At 31.4% G+C, this 19,379-nt stretch overlaps 1 protein-coding gene across 3 annotated transcripts in view; it reads right to left on the bottom strand.

The window, feature by feature from the left end:
- The window catches only part of LOC118186865 (uncharacterized), a 181,386-nt gene that overhangs the window by 25,487 nt on the left and 136,520 nt on the right, over positions 1-19,379 (bottom strand). For all 3 annotated transcript variants that reach the window (XM_035357033.2, XM_035357036.2, XM_035357035.2), the window contains exons 4-6: positions 19,000-19,078; positions 16,041-16,138; positions 8,894-9,014 (exon numbers count right to left, since the gene is read on the bottom strand). In XM_035357033.2, the coding sequence (XP_035212924.1) occupies positions 8,894-9,014; positions 16,041-16,138; positions 19,000-19,078 (298 nt within the window). The remainder of the gene's footprint in view (positions 1-8,893; positions 9,015-16,040; positions 16,139-18,999; positions 19,079-19,379) is intronic.

Raw genomic sequence — 19,379 nt, 5'->3', positions numbered from 1 at the left:
CTGTTATTTCCCATCAATGGAGTTGAAAAAAAAATCTGATATGTACACGACGACTTCTTTGTACGGAATATTAAATTATGCACATTTTTTCTTGCATTTTATTTAAACTTATTGGATTAAATTAAATCTACTTTATTGATAGTGCATAAACCACACTAGAATTAATGCACTCTTTACAATTCAATATATTTGTTTATCATTAAATCTACTTTGTCAATAGCGCATAAACCACAATAGAATAAATGCACTCTTTAAAATTCGCTATATTTGTTTACCATAGCGACACTCTGGCCTTAGATTCACCTAACAGTGCTACATTTCAATCATGTTTTAACTCAGAAGACACAAAATTTATATCATCTTAAGAATTATCTAATCGTCGCCACATGTTCTATTCAAGTACTATAATAAATTTAAAACAATGTATAAAAGAAATTAAGCAAAACAACAACAACAACAAAAACAGTTTTTACAGACGATTCAGTATTTCTTATTCAATTCATTCAGTTCTCACTTCCCGACAAGGCAAAAATACATAAAAAATCAAAATGTCTGTATTGAAATTTATGAAGTAAAGCTTAAACACTGATTTGCTCGAATAAATTCCAGAATGCATTAAGCATGATTTAATTCGCAAAAATAAAAGAAGGTGTTATCTTCGTTATTGCAAAGCTTACTTTCTCTAGATTGGCAACAAATCTACTATTCTGTTGTTTCAAATGTAAACAAACAATGGCTGGCATGGCAAAAATTATTAGGATAAGTGACACTTAAACAACTTTTAAATTTATGATAATTCTAAAAATATTGCATACAGATTTACTAAAGGCACAAAAGCCTTAACTGGAAGATAAGAACAGCATAATTCAATTCTAAAAAAAAAAAAAAAAAAAAAAAAAAAAAAAAGCACAATTTACAATTATATAAAAATAAAGAAACTGAGATCACTGAGCTGAGTAACAGAATGAATATATATATATATATATACATCATATATTTATATACCTTTTGGGTGAGGCCGATTGTAACCAAAATACGAGGTGCCCATCTACATGTTATAACAGTCCTACATACAAAATTTCAACTTTCTGAGGCTACTCATTTTTGAGTTATGCAAGATATGTACGTACGTACGTACGCACAGACGCCCCCAAAAATTCTCTTTAGAATTCATTTGAAATTAGTTTTACAACTTTCCTGGGGAAAAAGAGTCATTCATTCTGTCCTTACGAACAGATGTCAAGCAAAAACATCATTAAATTGCATTCGATAGCGTTGAAAATGGGTATCTGCATTGAAATATGATGCCTGAAACTTTTCACAATCACAATACTTCCCTTTTACTACGTACAAGGAAGTAAAAGAGGAGGGAGCAGTAATACAGTACAAAGTCTTTAATACGGACTCATCAGGACTTCGTCGATTCCGGATTATAGATCATCAATTTAAATTTGGTAAGATGGCATACAGAAATTATAAAATTAAAAATATGAAACCGTAATTTATGAAATAAAGAGCAATTATGATCTAAAGCAGGGATGTCAAACTCATAGGTACACTTGGGCCAAACAAACGAGGTTTAACTTTAGGTGGGCTGCAAAAAAAAAAAAAAAAAAAAAAAAAAAATCAATATTCATTGAAACGTAGATTTATTTCGAATAATACAATAATAAACATATATATATATATATATTTATATAGAAGAGAACAATAAAAATTTAATGTTTACGTCCTGATACTTGACATCTCTTCTCTGCTATTATCTTTCCTATTTCGGGAGAAATTTTGTTTGCAGTGATAACTTTCAACGCTGATCCAAGGTGAGCATCATTAATACGGTTTCTAATAGGAGACTTATTACCTTTCATGACTGAAAATAACTGCTCGCACTGATAAGTGCTACCAAACATGGAAATAATTTCATATGCGAATTTTCGAGTATTTTCAAACCTGGCTGGTAAATATTTGTAAAATTCAGGCACGCCCACTTCAATGAATTTTGCTTTCAAATTTGAGTTGCATTGAATCTCGATCACCTCCATTTGCATATGGCTGGGTACCGAGTCAATACTTATTGAGAAAAATCGAAGAAAACTAAAAAAAAAAAAAAATTTTTTTTCGAGGGAACTAAAATCATTAAACCTCGTTTCAAATTCAGTTGTTAAATTTGCAATTTTTTCTTTTTGATACGAACAAGTATCATCTAAACTTGATTTGTTCATGCTGCTTGTCGGGAAGTGCGTCAAATCTTCATTTTTAAGTTGTTTTTCCCAAAGAACTAGTTGACATTTGAATGCTTTAATTATGTCAGACATGTTCGTAATGATATATCTTTTCCTTGTAACGATAAATTTAAATCGGTTAAGTGTTTGGTTATATCAACCAAGAAAGATAAATCTTGTATCCATATCAGATCGTAAAACAAACTTACGTTTTGATTTTTCGTTTTTAAAAACTGACATATTTCTTCTTTCAAATCCCAGAATTGTTTGAGAATCTTGGAGCAAGATAACCAACGTACCTCGGTATAGTAGGACAAACCCAAATATTCAACTCACTTAAGAAAGCAGTGAATTGACGCTGATTTAAACCTCGAGATCTTATAAAATTTATAACTTTTTTTATATATGACAAAACATTCTCGATATTTATTATTTTCGTGCATAGAACTTCTTGATGTATAATACAATGCATATGATGAATGTTTGAACCATGAATTTCACTAAGTTTTTTTCTTAGTAATGCTACGAAGCCCTTGTTTTTCCCGGTCATTGATGGAGCGCCATCTGTAGCTACAGAATTTAATTTTGCCAAAGGTAGATTGTATTTCTGCAGAAATCCAAAAACACAAGTAAATATATCTTCTCCTGTGGTAGTACCAGGCATGGGTATTAGTTCCAGTAATTCCTCAAAAATGTTAAAATTCTTGTCACAAGAACGAAGAAACACTGCTAATTGAGCTTTGCTACTAATGTCTGTGCTCTCGTCACAGGCAATGGAGAAACTTTCAAAACTAGATGATTTTGCTTTGATCTGATCATTTAAATTCGCGGCTAAATCAGTAACTCTTTCCGCAACTGTATTTCGAGACAATGAAATTGATTGAAAAGCCTTCACATTTCCAGGACAAACAATTCCTCCAGTTTTCATTAGGCATTCCTTGATGAAATCACCGTCAGTAAAAGGCTTCGAATGTTTAGCTATCAACTCGGACAAGACGTAGCTTGCATGTACCGCCGCTTCACTTTCTTGCAATACTTTACTAAACATGGACTGTTGCTTTTTCACTCCTAACTTGAGCTCTTTCAACTTTTCTTCTCTCATTAATCCTTCGTAATTGTTATATTTCGATTTGTGTTGTTTGTAATGACGTTTAATATTAATAGTATTATTACATATCAAGCAGATTATTTTATCTTTTATTTCACAGCAAAAATATTCTAATTCCCATTTTACTTGGAATATTCTATGTTCGTCAGTGATTTTTCGTTTAATTTTACTACCTCTTGGTTTTGATATAGACATACTGAATACAAAGGGCTGGAATAAGCACGGTTAACGTTAAAAAGTTAACAAAAATTTATTCTTTCCACAAGAGATAAATTAAAATGCTGAAATATTTCTTCAAAAATATTCTAACAACATCACAAAATGTCAAACATTTAGCAAAAATCAATTCAAAACAGAGAAACTAATTCTATCTCACAGCGAAATCGCTACAAATCAATCACAGCATTAAATAAACAAACAGTTCGCTAGAACTACAGCTACTACTGAGATTAGTTGTTTGTTCTCGGCTTTTATAAGCTTTATAATTAATTTCTCGAATATACTGGAAACATCTATAAATATCTGGATTTTTGTGAATGGCAACAGCAATTATGAGATATTTATTTATTAGGTATGAAATGCACGTTCTATTTTTAACCTTCCAACGCAGCTGTCTTTTCAAAAATCGTCTGCGTTGCTAAGGCATAATGAAGCAAATCTAATTACAATTCTAAATAAAAAAACTAACTAAATAAATAACTATGAATTCCGTAACAATATGAATTAAGTAATAATTAATAATAAAGCAAAGTGCATGCATGTGCATGCACCAATATATCGTACAAAACTATGATTGGAAAACTGAGACCATGAGTTCGGCCACATTCGGCTATCGGGGGATGCATACAAGTTCTGAGTGCATGTGTCCCCCAAAAGCCGAAGGTAGCTGAACGCAAGCTACTCACACGCATTTGTAATTTAAGTAGTGTGTGTGTCAGCTCGCTGTGAGTAATCTAACATTACTGAATAAATTATCATTAATTACTTAGCAGTAAACATTTCATTTTTTTCTTCGTCGATATGTTATTTTATTATTATATATTATTATTTGCCGATATATTGGCCGGGCCGCAAAAATATTTGTTGTGGGCCACATGCGGCCCGCGAGTTTGACATCCTTGATCTAAAGGGTATCAAAATTTACAAAAAAAAAAAAAAAAAATGCTTAATATTTATTTGATTACTTTATTAAATATTTCTTTCAATGTAAGTTGTTTAAGTTGCTTCGTTTTATGTGCTAATATGTTCTCTTTAATTCTATAAACAGACATAATTTCTTGTTCAGTTACAAAGTTCCGCTGTTCAAGTCCTGTAATTGCTGTGCCGAGAATATTGACTAACTTGTCAATCGAAATTTTTTCATTTTCACTGACCTCTCTGTCACTTTCTTCATACCTTTATTCATCTTTTTGTTTGATGAACACTGAAACATGCTTTCGCTTTGTAGATCCTTTGGCAGCTCCAGAATCAGAAACTCTTTTTGACATAATCGAAAGTTCAAGCTTACTTTTTATAAAATTGTTCTAACAGTCTGCAAAAAATAATAAGCTGGATCCATTTAGAAGATTAAGGAACAACGTAATTTGCAACATTAACTGAAACAGATAATTAGATAATTTTAGCCTAGCTTATACCATCCACTATATGTTAAGCGCACATGCATAAACGTATTATGTGCATGCATAAACGCATATGCACATGCGTAAACGTATTATGCGCATGCGTAGAAATTTTGTAGCTTTGAGGTCCGGATTATAGATCATTCCAGATTAAAGACTTTGTACTGTATATCTCCACTGGGCCGACTGACAAAATTCAAACTGCGCTTTCCATGTTTTGAAAGCGTGTCTTACGATATCTATTAGATTTATATATAATTTTGTTCTAACATAGGTATTTTGACAAAAAAATTGGACTTTTTCTGAAATGACATACCAATTTTTTTTCCACATTTCGATTCTATGACTCAAATTATGCCTAGATATTAAATTCTGCAATTTTTGATGAGAAATTTAAAAATTTATTTTGGTTTTTTTTTCAGTTTCTGCCAAGAATAATTCACTTGGCAAAATTCTTAATATATGGCAACCTATTTTCCTATCCCTTTTAAACACTGTGCTTGGGCGGGAAAAGTCACATCATTCCTACTTTCAAATAATTTTAACAAAGTGCCTACATATCATGTTATCACTTTCAACAAATATGCCAAATTTCAAAATGTGCCAATATATAAATTCACATATACCTTCGTAAATTTTGAATAAAAAACTCTCATTTTTTTTGAAGATTATGGCAAAACTTTTATAGGCTATAATTCAAAATGTTGGTCAAAAAATTTATAAAAATTATTAAAAAATACAAATTTTAAAAATAAGCCTAAAAATACGGGAATTTTATTTGGAATGAGCCTAAATTTCAAAATATGAAAGAAAGAATCAAATAAGTTTAATAAAAAAGAGATATTAATAAATATACATCAAATTCAACTAACATTAAGGAGCTAAAATTTTGGGAGCTAATTTTTTAAAAACAACTCATGTGATTTTTACAAAACTTGGCAGTTTGGCATAATTTACGTCGCAGAATCGAAATGTGGAAAAAAAATCGGCATGCCATTTCAGTCCAATTTTACGTCAAACAATGCCATATATATACAAATCTAATACATATCTTAAGTCGCACTTTCAAGACATGAAAAATGCAAGTTGAATTTCATCAATCAGCCCGCTAGAAAGGGAGATATAGAACTGTCCCATTTTTTTATAGCGTACATAAATATGACAGGTGCACATACAGGTTTGTATAAATTTGTACAGGTACATCTGAACAAATCTGCTCAGGTATAAATCTGTTTATACAGACTGATGTACAGATGAAATCTGTGAAAATATTTATATTTGTACATCAGTCTGTCTATATTTCAGTTCTGTGTACTGTCCCAATCCACAATGAAGATAGACATGAGTATTCAATACATCAGTTTAACATCAAAGAGAATTGCCAGACATAAAAAAAAAAAGATATTTATAAACACCTTGTTAACCATGAAATCAACGAACATAGCATATCTTTGGTTAAATGGCCATAGGAGCATCCAGACTCAATAACTGAATGAGACAAAACCAAAATCACCCACAAACTTTGGACCAAAAGCAGCCTTAAAATCAGAAAAGTACCAGAAACTGCAACTAGAACATGTTGCAAATGAGATTTTCCGTTCACTTAGCAAATATCTGGATGTAGCACAGCAACCCTGCAGAAAAAAATAAAAAGAGAAAACTTGATCAAGCTATTCATTCCTGCTCCAGCTGATGAAGCACATGGGTTGCCTTCGAGATTGTCTATTTTACTGAGGTTTAAACATGGTTTTAGCATGTCAACACAGAATATTTTAAGTTTGCTTTATTTTACTTTGCTCAAATTAAATGTTCCATTAAACAAAAAAATAATGCTTACTACTGTTGCTGTTGTCTTGTCCATGAATTTTATGGAAGAAGGGTTGCTAGAGCCTCAAGGAGGTTGGACTTCTATTTCCACCCCAATTTTGAGGAAGCACACACAGGGAAGTGGTCTGAGGATCTCCTATTCCTCTCCCCTATCACCAATCCAAATGAGAGGACTTTTGGCTCGTCATACGTTTAGAGTGCGTCCATGCATGCCGCAAAGACGCTATACATTTACAAAAACCAATGCCTTCTCTAGAATTCAAACCCGATCCCTTTGGTATCAAAGTAGGCTCCCCTAACCACTATACCATCTGGGTGGCAATGCTTACTATCATAAAATAAATGAACTTAAATCTTTACTGAAAAATAAATTTAAACTATACAATAGCTTTCTATTTCCAAGTTTTCAAGCACTTTACTTTTAATGCAGATATTATTATTCAATAATATAAATCGGAAATTATCAAAATATTAAGTTACTAAAAGATGCATTATTGTTTAGAAAAGAAAATTACTGACACTATTGAAATAATGACAAATATAGCAATATATTATTAAAAATTTCTTCATCATTATTATTTTTTGGTGCAAATAATAAGCAGACTTAGATATTTTCCAATCTATATAATATGCATTTGAAACTCATTTAATTGATTATGTTAAAAGTACTTAGTTTCCCAATCTTTTTTCTCACTGCATTTAATCCATCCAAAAGCAAATTTAATTTTTTTTTCTTCAAAATTGTTTGATAGAATCAGTACAATATCTTTCTTATGTTTTTGAATACATTATTAAGTTTTTTAACTAACAAGAAGAAAAAAAATAACCCTCAGTCCAATGGGCTGATTGAGAGATTTCATAGGCAACTTAAAAGTGCAATAATGGCTCATAACAACCCAAAATGGACTGAAATTCTGTCTATAGTTCTGTTGGGTATCAGATTTGCCATTAAGAAAGCTATAAAGGCTACTTGTGTCGAACTTTGTTTACAGTACCACACTTGATTACCCTCATATATGCTGAATGTTACTAATTTCGTACCTCATTGGGAATATTATGTGTCACAGCTTCAATCAGTCATGCATTCAGTTAGACTGATTCCAGCCTCTAAGCATGTTCAACCGTCCATATATGTACACATGGTATTTCAGACCCATTCTCATGCATTTCTACTTATTTATTCTGTTAAACCTCCTCAACTCAACCTTGCACCAGACCCTTGTTAAACAAACGGACAAAAAATTTTATTATTGAGGTTAAATAACAAAAACATTACAGTTTCAATTGATCGCCTTAAACCAGCGTATGTTGTCAGAACATATAGATACACCTGTAACTTCTCAGATTCCACATCAAAAAGTCTGTGAAGACTTCCAAAACGAGTAATTACTCGCAGTGGACATCGTGTTCATTTTCCCAATAAACTAATCACTGTAATATAATTGAATGTTTTTCTCTTGTGATCTGCTGCAAAATTTATAGTACATAAATACTTGATTAATTTCTTTTGCATAAGATTGGAAGTTGCTTAAAATTCTTATTTGATTAACTTTTCATTATTTTTGTTTAATTTGATATTCATTCTATTGTTATATATTTCAGTTAGAATTTAAGTGTATTATTTATTACTCGTATATTATTATTAATATATCTTGTATTGTTTTTGTACATATATTTTAAAGGATAACATTTATTTGAATGTGTATATTTTGCAATCAACCTCTTTTGGTGACTGTGTTACTGGGGGATACTCTGTGGCAGTCTTATGTTTGGTTGCACGTGGCGCCAGATGACACCATGTTGTTTTTGTAATAACCACTGCTGCTTCCAGGAACTCACTCACATTGCCCTTAGCTGAAGTGCAAGGATTGTCAAGCTCTCACATAGAAGTTTTTCTGTTTTAATGAATACTTGTGTTTAGCAATGTGTTGTCATGTTTTCTAAGCATATTCACTGAGCCATATTCTTCACACCATAGGGTCATTTATCATATTCTTGGTTCTTAAGTATCATGAAATTATTCTGCCCATGGCCAACAAACAAGTATATAAAATAGTTACATATATATATAGTTAACAAGAACTTTTTAATGATAATGAAAAGCAAGCAAGGCATACCTGCACATTTTATAGGCATTTAAAATATCAATTTCCATTTCTTCAGTTTGGTCAGGTACAAAACGGAATTCTGAAACGAACCCTGGTGTGTGTTGAGCAGGGTCATAATCTCCAAGCTCAGCTAAAAATAATTTAATTTTTTAAACACAGCAGAAAGCAAGAAGAGTCTTGGAAAAGTAGAAAAAGTATAAATTGATTATAATTTTCATAACCATATTTGAGTTACGAAGTAATCAAAAGAAAACAAAAATTAATCAAGAATGTTATTTTTCTAATAGAATTCCCTTTGGTCAGAAAATTCTAGATGCAACTGTATTAACTGCTTTTCAAAAATCTAATGACTATTAAAGATTTTAGATCTGAAACATCTGGTGATAGAAACATTTACATACTTATATTTTTAGAAAACTTTAGAAAAGGTTGACGTTTTAAATTTGAATATTTCAGCTAATGATTATACATCAGTACTTCAAGAAATTTCAATTAACTGACCTACTTCTGGAATCTAAATACATGTTTTTAGCAAATAGTTTAATAAATTTAACAGCATAAGGAATTTTTTTTTATCATTTTACACATCTAGATAAAACTTACTATACCTAAGCTTTTTAAATCAAATTTGAGACATTTATTCTATAGTGGAAGAGAAACACGCTAATGTGACAATCAAAATCGTAAAAACAACCTTGTATTTAGCGTAAATATATTGAAATACTCAATCGATTTCGAGGGCAGCTAAAGGTCCCTCCTCATCAGGAGAAAGAAATACCTAGAAAGAAATAATGGGGAAGGAGTCTCAGAAACTCGTGGTCCTTATCAGCATTGCACGTGGTTATAACTGGATTTTTAATCAGAGTTGCACTGGCCGCCTACTTTTACTGAGCCAGGCTATCTGATCAAGCATAAAGGACAAGAAATATTAGCGAAGTTAAAAATAGGGAGCGAGGGGCAAATGCACCTTCACGCTCAAAATCTGAACTTCAAATAATGGAAAGCAACCACTGAATGGATTTTTATACCCTCTGGTAGTACTAAACGCGAGGAGGTAACGCCATCTATCGGCAAAAATAACTGAATTAAGATAGTAGAATTTTAAAGGCATTAGGAAGGACTGGATTGGACTTCAAATCATTAAATAAACCTGCTAAATCTTTGTGAATATGAAAAGCCTCAAGGAAATCCAATTCACCTATGGAAGAAGCCTTTTTGATAATTTTTGCAGATCAGTCAAAATTATGGTTAAATGTCCAACTATGATACTCTATTGAAGACTTGTTAATTTCACCTTTTCTGACATAAGATTCATGTTCCTTGATACGAAACTTCAACGCTCTTTTTGTTTGGCCAATATATCTTAAACCACACTGACACGATATGCTATAAATTCCCCAAGACACTGACATGATATGCTATAAATTCCCCAAGAATTCAAGACAGAAACGCAATCTTTTAGAATCGAAGGGTGAATTTTATTAATAGGGGAGAAACCAACTTGAAAATTGAATTTCTGGAGAATACGTGCAATTTTATAGCTAACAGAAGGATAAAATGGAAGCACGACAAGGTCATTAATATTATTTCTAACAGTGGAATGTCTTCTTTGAAGGGAATCTGAAAATATTTTAACGGTTTTATCAATAATCACGGGAGAAAATCCACGGTCAATCGCAACTGCTCTCAAATAATTAAGTTCATTGGTAAGCAAAGATTCAGAGGAACAAACTTTAAGCGCGCGGAATACATAATAGTAAAAAGAAGCCATTTTTTGCTTAACAGGGTGGCATGACTTGGCATGGGGTGGTAAACAAACTGCAAAGGGTTTACGGTACACAGTGGTGCTAAAATCAGTTTCATTGCGGATTACAAGAATATCAAGGAAGGGGAGGGAATTGTTGGATTCAATTTCAAGAGATTTATTCTATACTTCATGACAAGCTAACCTGAGAACACATACAAGGCTAGAACAACCTTTTCACAGCTTTTCACCCTGTTCTTCAAGTTATTCATATGCAGCAAACTGCCAGCGGAGATTCAATTCCTCTAATTTGCTACACATTTGGTGACTTCTTGCCAAATCCAGCATATTTAAATAACAATCTTTTTATGCAGTGAAGCTGCAGCTGAAATTGATAGTTCATCATAGTGTAAAATGTAGGGCATGTTATTAATTGTCTTAATTTATGTGAAATATTTCACTATTATCTAAATGTGATGAATACTAATTTGATGATCTTTAAAACTTGAAACCGGAAGAGCTAACAATGTATTCCTTGCAGTTTGGGTCAAATTTTTTCCCCAAGACCGTTCGCTTAGTTAAAAGTAAAATATATAAATTTGGAAAATCTTGTAGTAAGTTATTTTCTTTTAATTTTTAAGAGTTTATGCGGCTTGTTGCTACCAAAACAGTGAACGAGGGGGAAATTTTTATTTTTATTTTTTAAATACTTTAATTTGTGATTGTTAATTTTAATTTGCAATTGTTTTAAAAACTCTGACAATATTTTATAGCAGACATTATCAAAATTATATCCTGTATTAATTGTCTCCTAAGAAACACGCATTTCCAGTCAGTCTCAGAAAATCACCCTCCTACAGTACGTTTTACCCTATCTTTCTGATTACTATTTAAAATCAAAAATAAAATGAATAAAAGGATTGGAAATTGAGATCCTCAGATTGCGGTCAATTAAAGAGCTTACCATTAAAAATTTCAAGATATTAGAAAAATATTAAAGTTTTAAAATTGTGAAACAAACTTAAAAATTAAGAATCAAATGATCTTATACCAATTAATTAATCATATACCAATTAATTCCACTAATCAATTCAAATTATAACATTAGAAATGTCTTATATTAGTCACAACAAAGCACAAATATTCATAAGAACTAAAAAAGTATAAAAAAAAATCAAATTCTTGAGAAGTACATTTATTGCTTTTAAAACATTTACCGTGTTAAACGACAGTTTGCTTGTATTTTAAAATTAAAGTTTTTATCCTTTCACGAATGAAACGTGTATGCGTGACGGGGCGTGAAAGGTGGGTCTTTTGCTTCGTGCAAAGGAATATATTGCTTTTACATCTCTCAATTTATATAAAGCAGACTGATTCAGCTCACTGAGAATCTGCGAATAATATGTGAATGACTGCATAAGTTAGGCAAAAACCATACATTTCCTTTGAGGTATAAAAACAACAAGCATATCATATGAAAAAAATCTGGTTATTCCTTTCCTTAGATGGAATCATCTGTAAGTCAAGCGCATTAATGATCGAGTTGCTTAAGCCGTGAAACACTGGTAGTATGCAGCGAGTTTGTTTGTAATGACTTTTGTAAGCTCTGAACTGCATAGGAGTCCCTCAGTGTGTTGTGTAAGAAAAGTCCTTTACCCTTATAAATTTCCCACAAAGCCATCTCTTCCTTTAGACAGAAACCCTTGTTCCTTCTACCATAGTTAATGTAATTGATCAGTACATCCATATTGGTTAGGTTAGGTGATTTGAATATAGCAAAGCACACACGAGATAACCGACTAAGGGGTGAGATACATTTCGTGGAAGACTTTCTAAATGAAACAAGCTCGTATTCATGTTACACATAGGAAAACCATCAAAACCGACCATAAATACAGCCCGTTCGCTTGCGCTCAAATGATTCAGCGATTTAACCACTCGGCTACTGGTGCGACAATTCCATATTATATTTTCTAAGGGATTTGTTAGCTTGTGTTTAGAGTGAACAGATAGAAGCTCCATTACCAGCTGAGCGAATTCAAAAGTCATCTCCTTTCGAAACTACCGGAATTGATTTTGCTGGACCACTCTACGTAAAAAATAATAACTCTGTTACAAAAGCTTACACTGTCATCTTCACATGTGCTACAACTCGAGCTATCCACTTAGAATTAGTTTCCGATCTGTGTACTGACATCTTCCTACTTGCATTACAATGTTTTGTCTCTAGACGTTCACTTCCTCATACAGTGCACACTGATAATGCCACAACGTTCTGTGCTGCAGACAAAGAGCTGAAATTATTGTGGGATACTATATCCTCTGCCAAGGCACAACAGTTTTATGCCCACCACAACATCAAATGGAAATTCATCGCCCCCCGAGCAGCCTGGTGGAGAGGATGGTGGGAAAGAATGATAGGCTCAATTAAGTGATGCCTTCGGAAAACACTTGGGAAGGCTCTTTTGGATGACGCTGGTTTGATCACTGTATTATGTGATATTGAAGCCGCTCTCAACAGTAGATCGATTGTCCACGGATACGGAATAAAAGATGACTCTGAGGAAGCTTTAACACCCTCGCACTTCCTCATAGGAAAGAAATTAACTACTATTCCTTCCAGCCCCACAAATCCTGAAACAAATTTAAATCGTATGTGGAAAAATCGTCAACATTTGATGGACTCCTTTTGGAAAAGATGGCAAAAGGAATATTTGATAGACTTGCACACATTTCATCAAGTGCGGAATTCATCTGAAACAAATAAAATACGAAAGGGGATATTGTCCTACTACAAGAAGATATTAGACCTTGCCACACCTGGAAAAAGGCCCGTGTTGAGAAGCTAATCCTTGGCCGCGACAGAAAAGTCCATACTTGTGTTCTGTGCACCAATGGACATACCATTACCCAACCTGTGCAGCTGGTCATCCCCCTGGAGGTTGACCAGGGTGGGGAGGAAGTTGCGGCAAAGCCAGCGAACTATTAAAAATAACATTACCCTTTTTGTAAATGGCATCATTTATGTTTTTGTATTTATAAATGTCTTTTGCTTGTTCTATACTTTATGTTTATGTTAGGAAATAAATGATTATAAAATACTATCTCCTAATAGCTTGTATTTATAATGTTATTTATAACTGTTTATAGGTCTGCCTTTTTTTTTTTTTTTTTTGCCTTGAAAACGTATTTTTAATTTGTGGCATTGGAAAGGGATTTTTTTTTAACTCAGATATTCAATCCTGCAAAGATTATAACAAGTAACAATATTGTTATCGTATTTCTTAGGAAAATGCCCACCCGTAATTGACAAAAACATTAATTACGATAATCTTAGCGGTACTGTTTATTCAGATGTATGACGTCTTCCAGCTTTATGAGGTTGAAAATTATACACATATGTCGAAGATGAAGCAGAATACCATAACAATTGCTTTCTTCTTCTCCCAGTCAGTGAATGAATGTCTTAATTGCTTTTCTCGTCAAGAGTGGGGTGAGGTCGGGGTTGCTGGATTTTGCAGTTTCGCCAATAATGCCAAAAAAGGGGGATGTCTTTCAGCTGGTTATTGAATGATCGACACGATTTAGAAAATTTTTAAACAAAAAGCTGGACGCAACGTAATCTATCGTTTCACACATTTTTTCCTTCCGTTATCTTTCTTCAACAGTATTCATATATCACAGCGTAAATTTTACAATATTACGTCTCAAAATGGTAGAACTATATTCTACGGCGGACACATACACTTTCTAGTATATCCAGTGCTCTCAACTTAGGTTGACCTGAAGTATAATAAGTAAAAATTTTCTTTTAAAGTTTTTTTAGTGCATTCTATAAGTGAAACATGAACTGTTTTAATTTTAGAAACATTAAAAAATATATATATACAGCAGATTCTGGATTTTACATACTACTACTACAACTACCAAAAAAAAAAAAAAAAAGGTTTCTATGGATCACAAGATAATAGTCTAGGGGTCTGGTTTGGTTTTGCCAATTTAATTTTTTTAATGCATATATCAACAGAATTTAAGATCTGATCACAGTATAAAGTAACTTGCTGTTAATGCATTTTTCTGCCATTTTTAAAATTTGCATATATGTACACAAGTATTCCATTTTAGAAGTTTATTTTCTCAATTTTGCTGTTACATATATGTAATACTATATCACCCCCCATGAAAGATTTTGTATTTAGATGTTTATTTCTTTCATTAATTTCATTTGTCTTCTATCATATTCTTTATTTCCAATTCAAATCTTAAGAACAGAAACACTATAAATTTGCATTAACTAGCATGTCAATAACCAAAACTTTCTACATATATCAATGATGGGGCACCTATACTGAATGTCAAACATGCACATCAGGGGACTTTGGTGTAATGCATTTAAAGGATATAGCTTCAAATTCTAGTTTCATTCCTCATTTTTTTCAAAAAATAGAGCAGTAGATTTAGAGGTATGCCCTTGGAGTTTATCCTGACGAAATTTGACACAGTAAAGGTTGTTTGGATAAAAAGATGGAATAAAACCTTTAGAAAAACTTTACTTGTTTTCTCTGAACCAACACATTAAGTCTTTTTCTTCATTTTTTTCAGGAGTAGATCAATCTTTTCCTATTGTAATCAGATAAGTATATTCAAGCCACATCAACTGTAACTATATATTTCTATTTTTCACCTGCCAAATAACTTTCATACAGCAATCTGCAGAGTCTTATGTTGAGAAACATGTTTCGGCCTCAGACAATGAAAGTCATATTTTTTTTTTTTTTCGATTAGCTTTAAATCAGATGTTATTATTTTGTTAACAGTTCCTACAGAGATATTTAAAGATTTTGCAATAGCTCTTTGTGAGGCTGGATTTTCCTTTAAAACATGAAATGTGACTTTAGGTTTAATAAGAGCTGTATGTACCTTTGTTAGTATGCATTTTTTGCTATTTTCTCAGTCAGAAGTAAATGTTGACATTTCTTTTCTTTCACATTAATTATGTCACTTATTTTACATATAGAAAGATTAAAACAATGCTTTTCACGTCTTTAATTGAATAAGAGTATTTCTCTTTGATCCATTATTTAGTTTTCAGCAACACTTAAAAAAAAAAAAAAAAAAAAAAAAAAAAAAAATTAATGCTGCAGACGATAATTAAACCTTAATCCAATTTGATGCCAGTCCCATTTGTATTTTAAAATTAATATTTAAATTCATAGAAAAAACCAAAATCATCACAAAAATCTGTAAATACCCTCTGTATGTGTTTGCAAAAGTATGTAGCTTAATATTTCCTTAGAAAAATATAAAGAAAGAAATAAGGTAAGAAATTATGATTATGTCTTAGTGATTCACACTTACCAACAGAACTCAGAACACAAAAAAAGCACGAACACAAGGAAATTTAAAACTTACACTGTAAGGCATATGCTGAAAGTTCTACAGCAGTCTGATATGGTGCAGGAAGTTTACCAGATACAACATCTTGCTTTAGTTGCAAGAAGAATAAATACCTAGAAGCAAACATAATTTAAATATATTTAATTACTTTGATCCAAAGAAAATGTTCAAAATAAAATACAGTCTTCAAATGGAAAAAAGGAAATTCACAAAGGAAAAAAAAAAAAAAAATAGTTTTCAGTCAATTGCTACAAAAAGATTATATGTTTGTCAAGGCAAGTTTTTCTTCCCTTTTCTTTTAGCTTATAATAATAATAATAATAATAATAATAATACAAAAAAAGTTTAATTAAGTAAGACAAAATAGATTTTAAAATTATACAGAACAGATTATAAAAGAAAAACATAGGTTTAGCAGAATTTTTTGATCATGCAGCATTAATATGATGAAAACGTTACAGATGTTTTCCATAAAAACATCTCTATTAAAAAAATTGCCTGCTTTTGCTAGGTCTAGGTTTATGAGAAATTTACATTCCAAGTTTGGGCTAATTTGCTACCTTTATATTATTAAACACAGTTCAAGTAATTCCCCCCCCCCATTCTGCTCTTAAGCACATTTTAAGTTATTTAATAATAATAAAAAAACTTAAAACAATAAATTCAAAATGGGAGAACACAACATAGAAACAGTTTGAAACTTAGATGAAATATGTTTTTCAGTGCAGCTTGAGCCTTAACACGCAATAAAATTTCTGATCTAATGAAACTATCTAATCTATCATGCTAATAATGGGTATGATTCTGAAATTTATGAGGAAAAGGAATAATAATAATATTTTTTTTTAATATCACGTTATTTTAATTAAATTATTAAGTTTTAAACTGATGTTTCTCAGTTTGAAGGCAGTTCTTTTTGTATTTTAGGCAATTAGCAGTTTGTGGCTGTAAAAAATGTTACAAAATCTATATTTATTTCCTTAAAATATTTAGCAGGAAAGTGTTATATAATTCTTACACTGCTATAACATACATGATATGAAACTGATTATTATTCTGATGCACCTTGACATATCAGAGATGCATAAACAAAATGTCCTGTGAACAAATTTCAATTTTCTCCTATTAAATGAAGCACGACAAGTTTTTAATATTAAGAAATAAAAATTTCCAAGCAAAAAAATCAGTCTTTCTTATGCAACAGGTATTTATGAAACATATATAGTTACAATGCTTACATTTATAAACACTACTATTTTGTTAAATTAGTTAAAACAAAGCATGTAAGTGCTACAATGTCTTCATAAAAACATCTTATCAGAGAAATGGGCAAGTAACCATGTTTAACATGAAGAAAACACACCCCCCAAAAAATGTCACATAGTATGCCTACTAGGATAGATGATAACAATATAAGTATGCCTACTGGGATAGATAATAATAATATAATTTTAAAACAACTACTGCAATTTCTGAAAGATAACTTCTGCCAAGATTTTCTTTTTACAATTTGCCATTTCTTTTTACAATTTCTTTTTACAATTACTTCCAAGCTTGATAATTTCTGATAATAAGTAATTAGAGGCTCAAACAGTAGTACCCAATTTAGTTGGCCAGAACTTCAAGAAATATAAACATCAAATTGCCAATTTCCATGCCAAAAATTCTACCAGCATTAAATCAGGACACGTATTACACCAAAGTAAGAATCAACCCCACAAATCCAGCAAAGTCATTACTACAGAGCAAAAATTTTTAACATGTCAATGTTACTTTGCCCATCCCTAGAGTAAAAAAACCTTGACCACCTTCTAATTATTTCAGTATAAATATTAAGAAGACAGATTTTTCAGACATATAATAGAGTAACTTGATATTAACGCCATCTTTTTTTGATGATCCTACATTTTGCTTTTGCACCCTGATTAACTTTTTTTATCAAAGTCATCTTGAGCTTCATGCCTTAGGTAGGGCTACTAACTACTACACAAATAAACAGAACCCATTTGTACCATATGATTTATTTAGTACGTTAGTTAACATATCAAGTAAATTCTACAGAAAAAATAGTAATTTCCTGTTAGAAATTCTACATGTTTCCATATTATGCCCTTTTCTGAACAGTAAATGAAATTGATTTATATGAAATTTAATTAATGAAATACTTGTCCATAGACTATATCGAATTGTTTAGTACACAGAGTAGAAAATACAAATTTCTCAGAATTTATTTATACAAGGTGATAGAAATTCAAACTTATATTTAGAAAACAAAAATCTGAATGCTTTCAGATTTTATATTACATCCAAAGGGGCATCTTTTAACAATTTGTGTGCTACCTTTACTTACTAAACATCACGTTCTTTACACTTAAACTATAAAATTCAATTTAACACTGATATCACAAAATATTTAAAAGAGCATATCTTTAGAATTTCCGATACACAGTCTCGTGTGCTGGAGATAAAAATGTTTCCCCCACCCTCTACAGTATTGCTATTGCTTGCTCTAAAATCTTTGACTTTGTTAATAAAAAAATTCTTTAATGTTGGAGAAAATATGAAATAGCTAATAAAACAAATTCCAAATTTGGGCTTCCGGATGCCTATGTTCGAACGAAGATCTACGTTATTAAAACTTTGATGGCTCTACGTACCATTGTTTTTCCAAAGTGCAAGAAACATACATACATTCATGCAGATTCTTCATTATTTACTTTCTTTAAATATAATGCAGGGCTCTAATATTTGGTGGCAACAATTTGAAAAGTTAGCCGACATTTGAACTGATACAAAAAGCCAAAACGAAATTAATAGCCCTTCTGGGCAAATTGATCCTTGGGGCTAATAATAAGCCTTTACCTTAATTTAGTTTCACTTTAATGACTAGAGGTTTGATAATAATATTATGATACATAAATGTCATAAACATCTAATAACTGTTTCTTAATAGAAGAGTAAAAATGCACATTACCGAGTCAATTCTTCCCGTAAAGAATTGGGCTCAGATGAATAGAATTTCACTCTTACACGAAATGTATAAGGAGGCCCAACTAAAAATAATAATAACAATTTATTTCAAAACAGAACAGAAACACGCCAATGTAAAACATAAAATTAGCAAACTTTAAGTTAGATCTACACCAAACACAAGGTTTCTTAATATCTTAATCACACCCATGGTATCAGAACACATACAGGAATAAAATATCAGTTCATATATTCATTTAAAAATTTATATCTAAAAAATAAATTTAAAACATTTTCAGAATTTTTACACAAAAAAACAAAGATATAATATTTACAAATAATAAATAAAAAACACTACAATATCTTGTAAATATTATATACACA

Source organism: Stegodyphus dumicola, chromosome 2 (genome assembly GCF_044657685.1).
Source record: "Stegodyphus dumicola isolate Sdum_Otavi_A_Nest chromosome 2, ASM4465768v1".
In the NCBI taxonomy this organism is placed as follows: domain Eukaryota; kingdom Metazoa; phylum Arthropoda; class Arachnida; order Araneae; family Eresidae; genus Stegodyphus; species Stegodyphus dumicola.
Note: the sequence above shows the minus strand (reverse complement) of the source record. Positions and strands in the feature narration are given on the sequence as shown.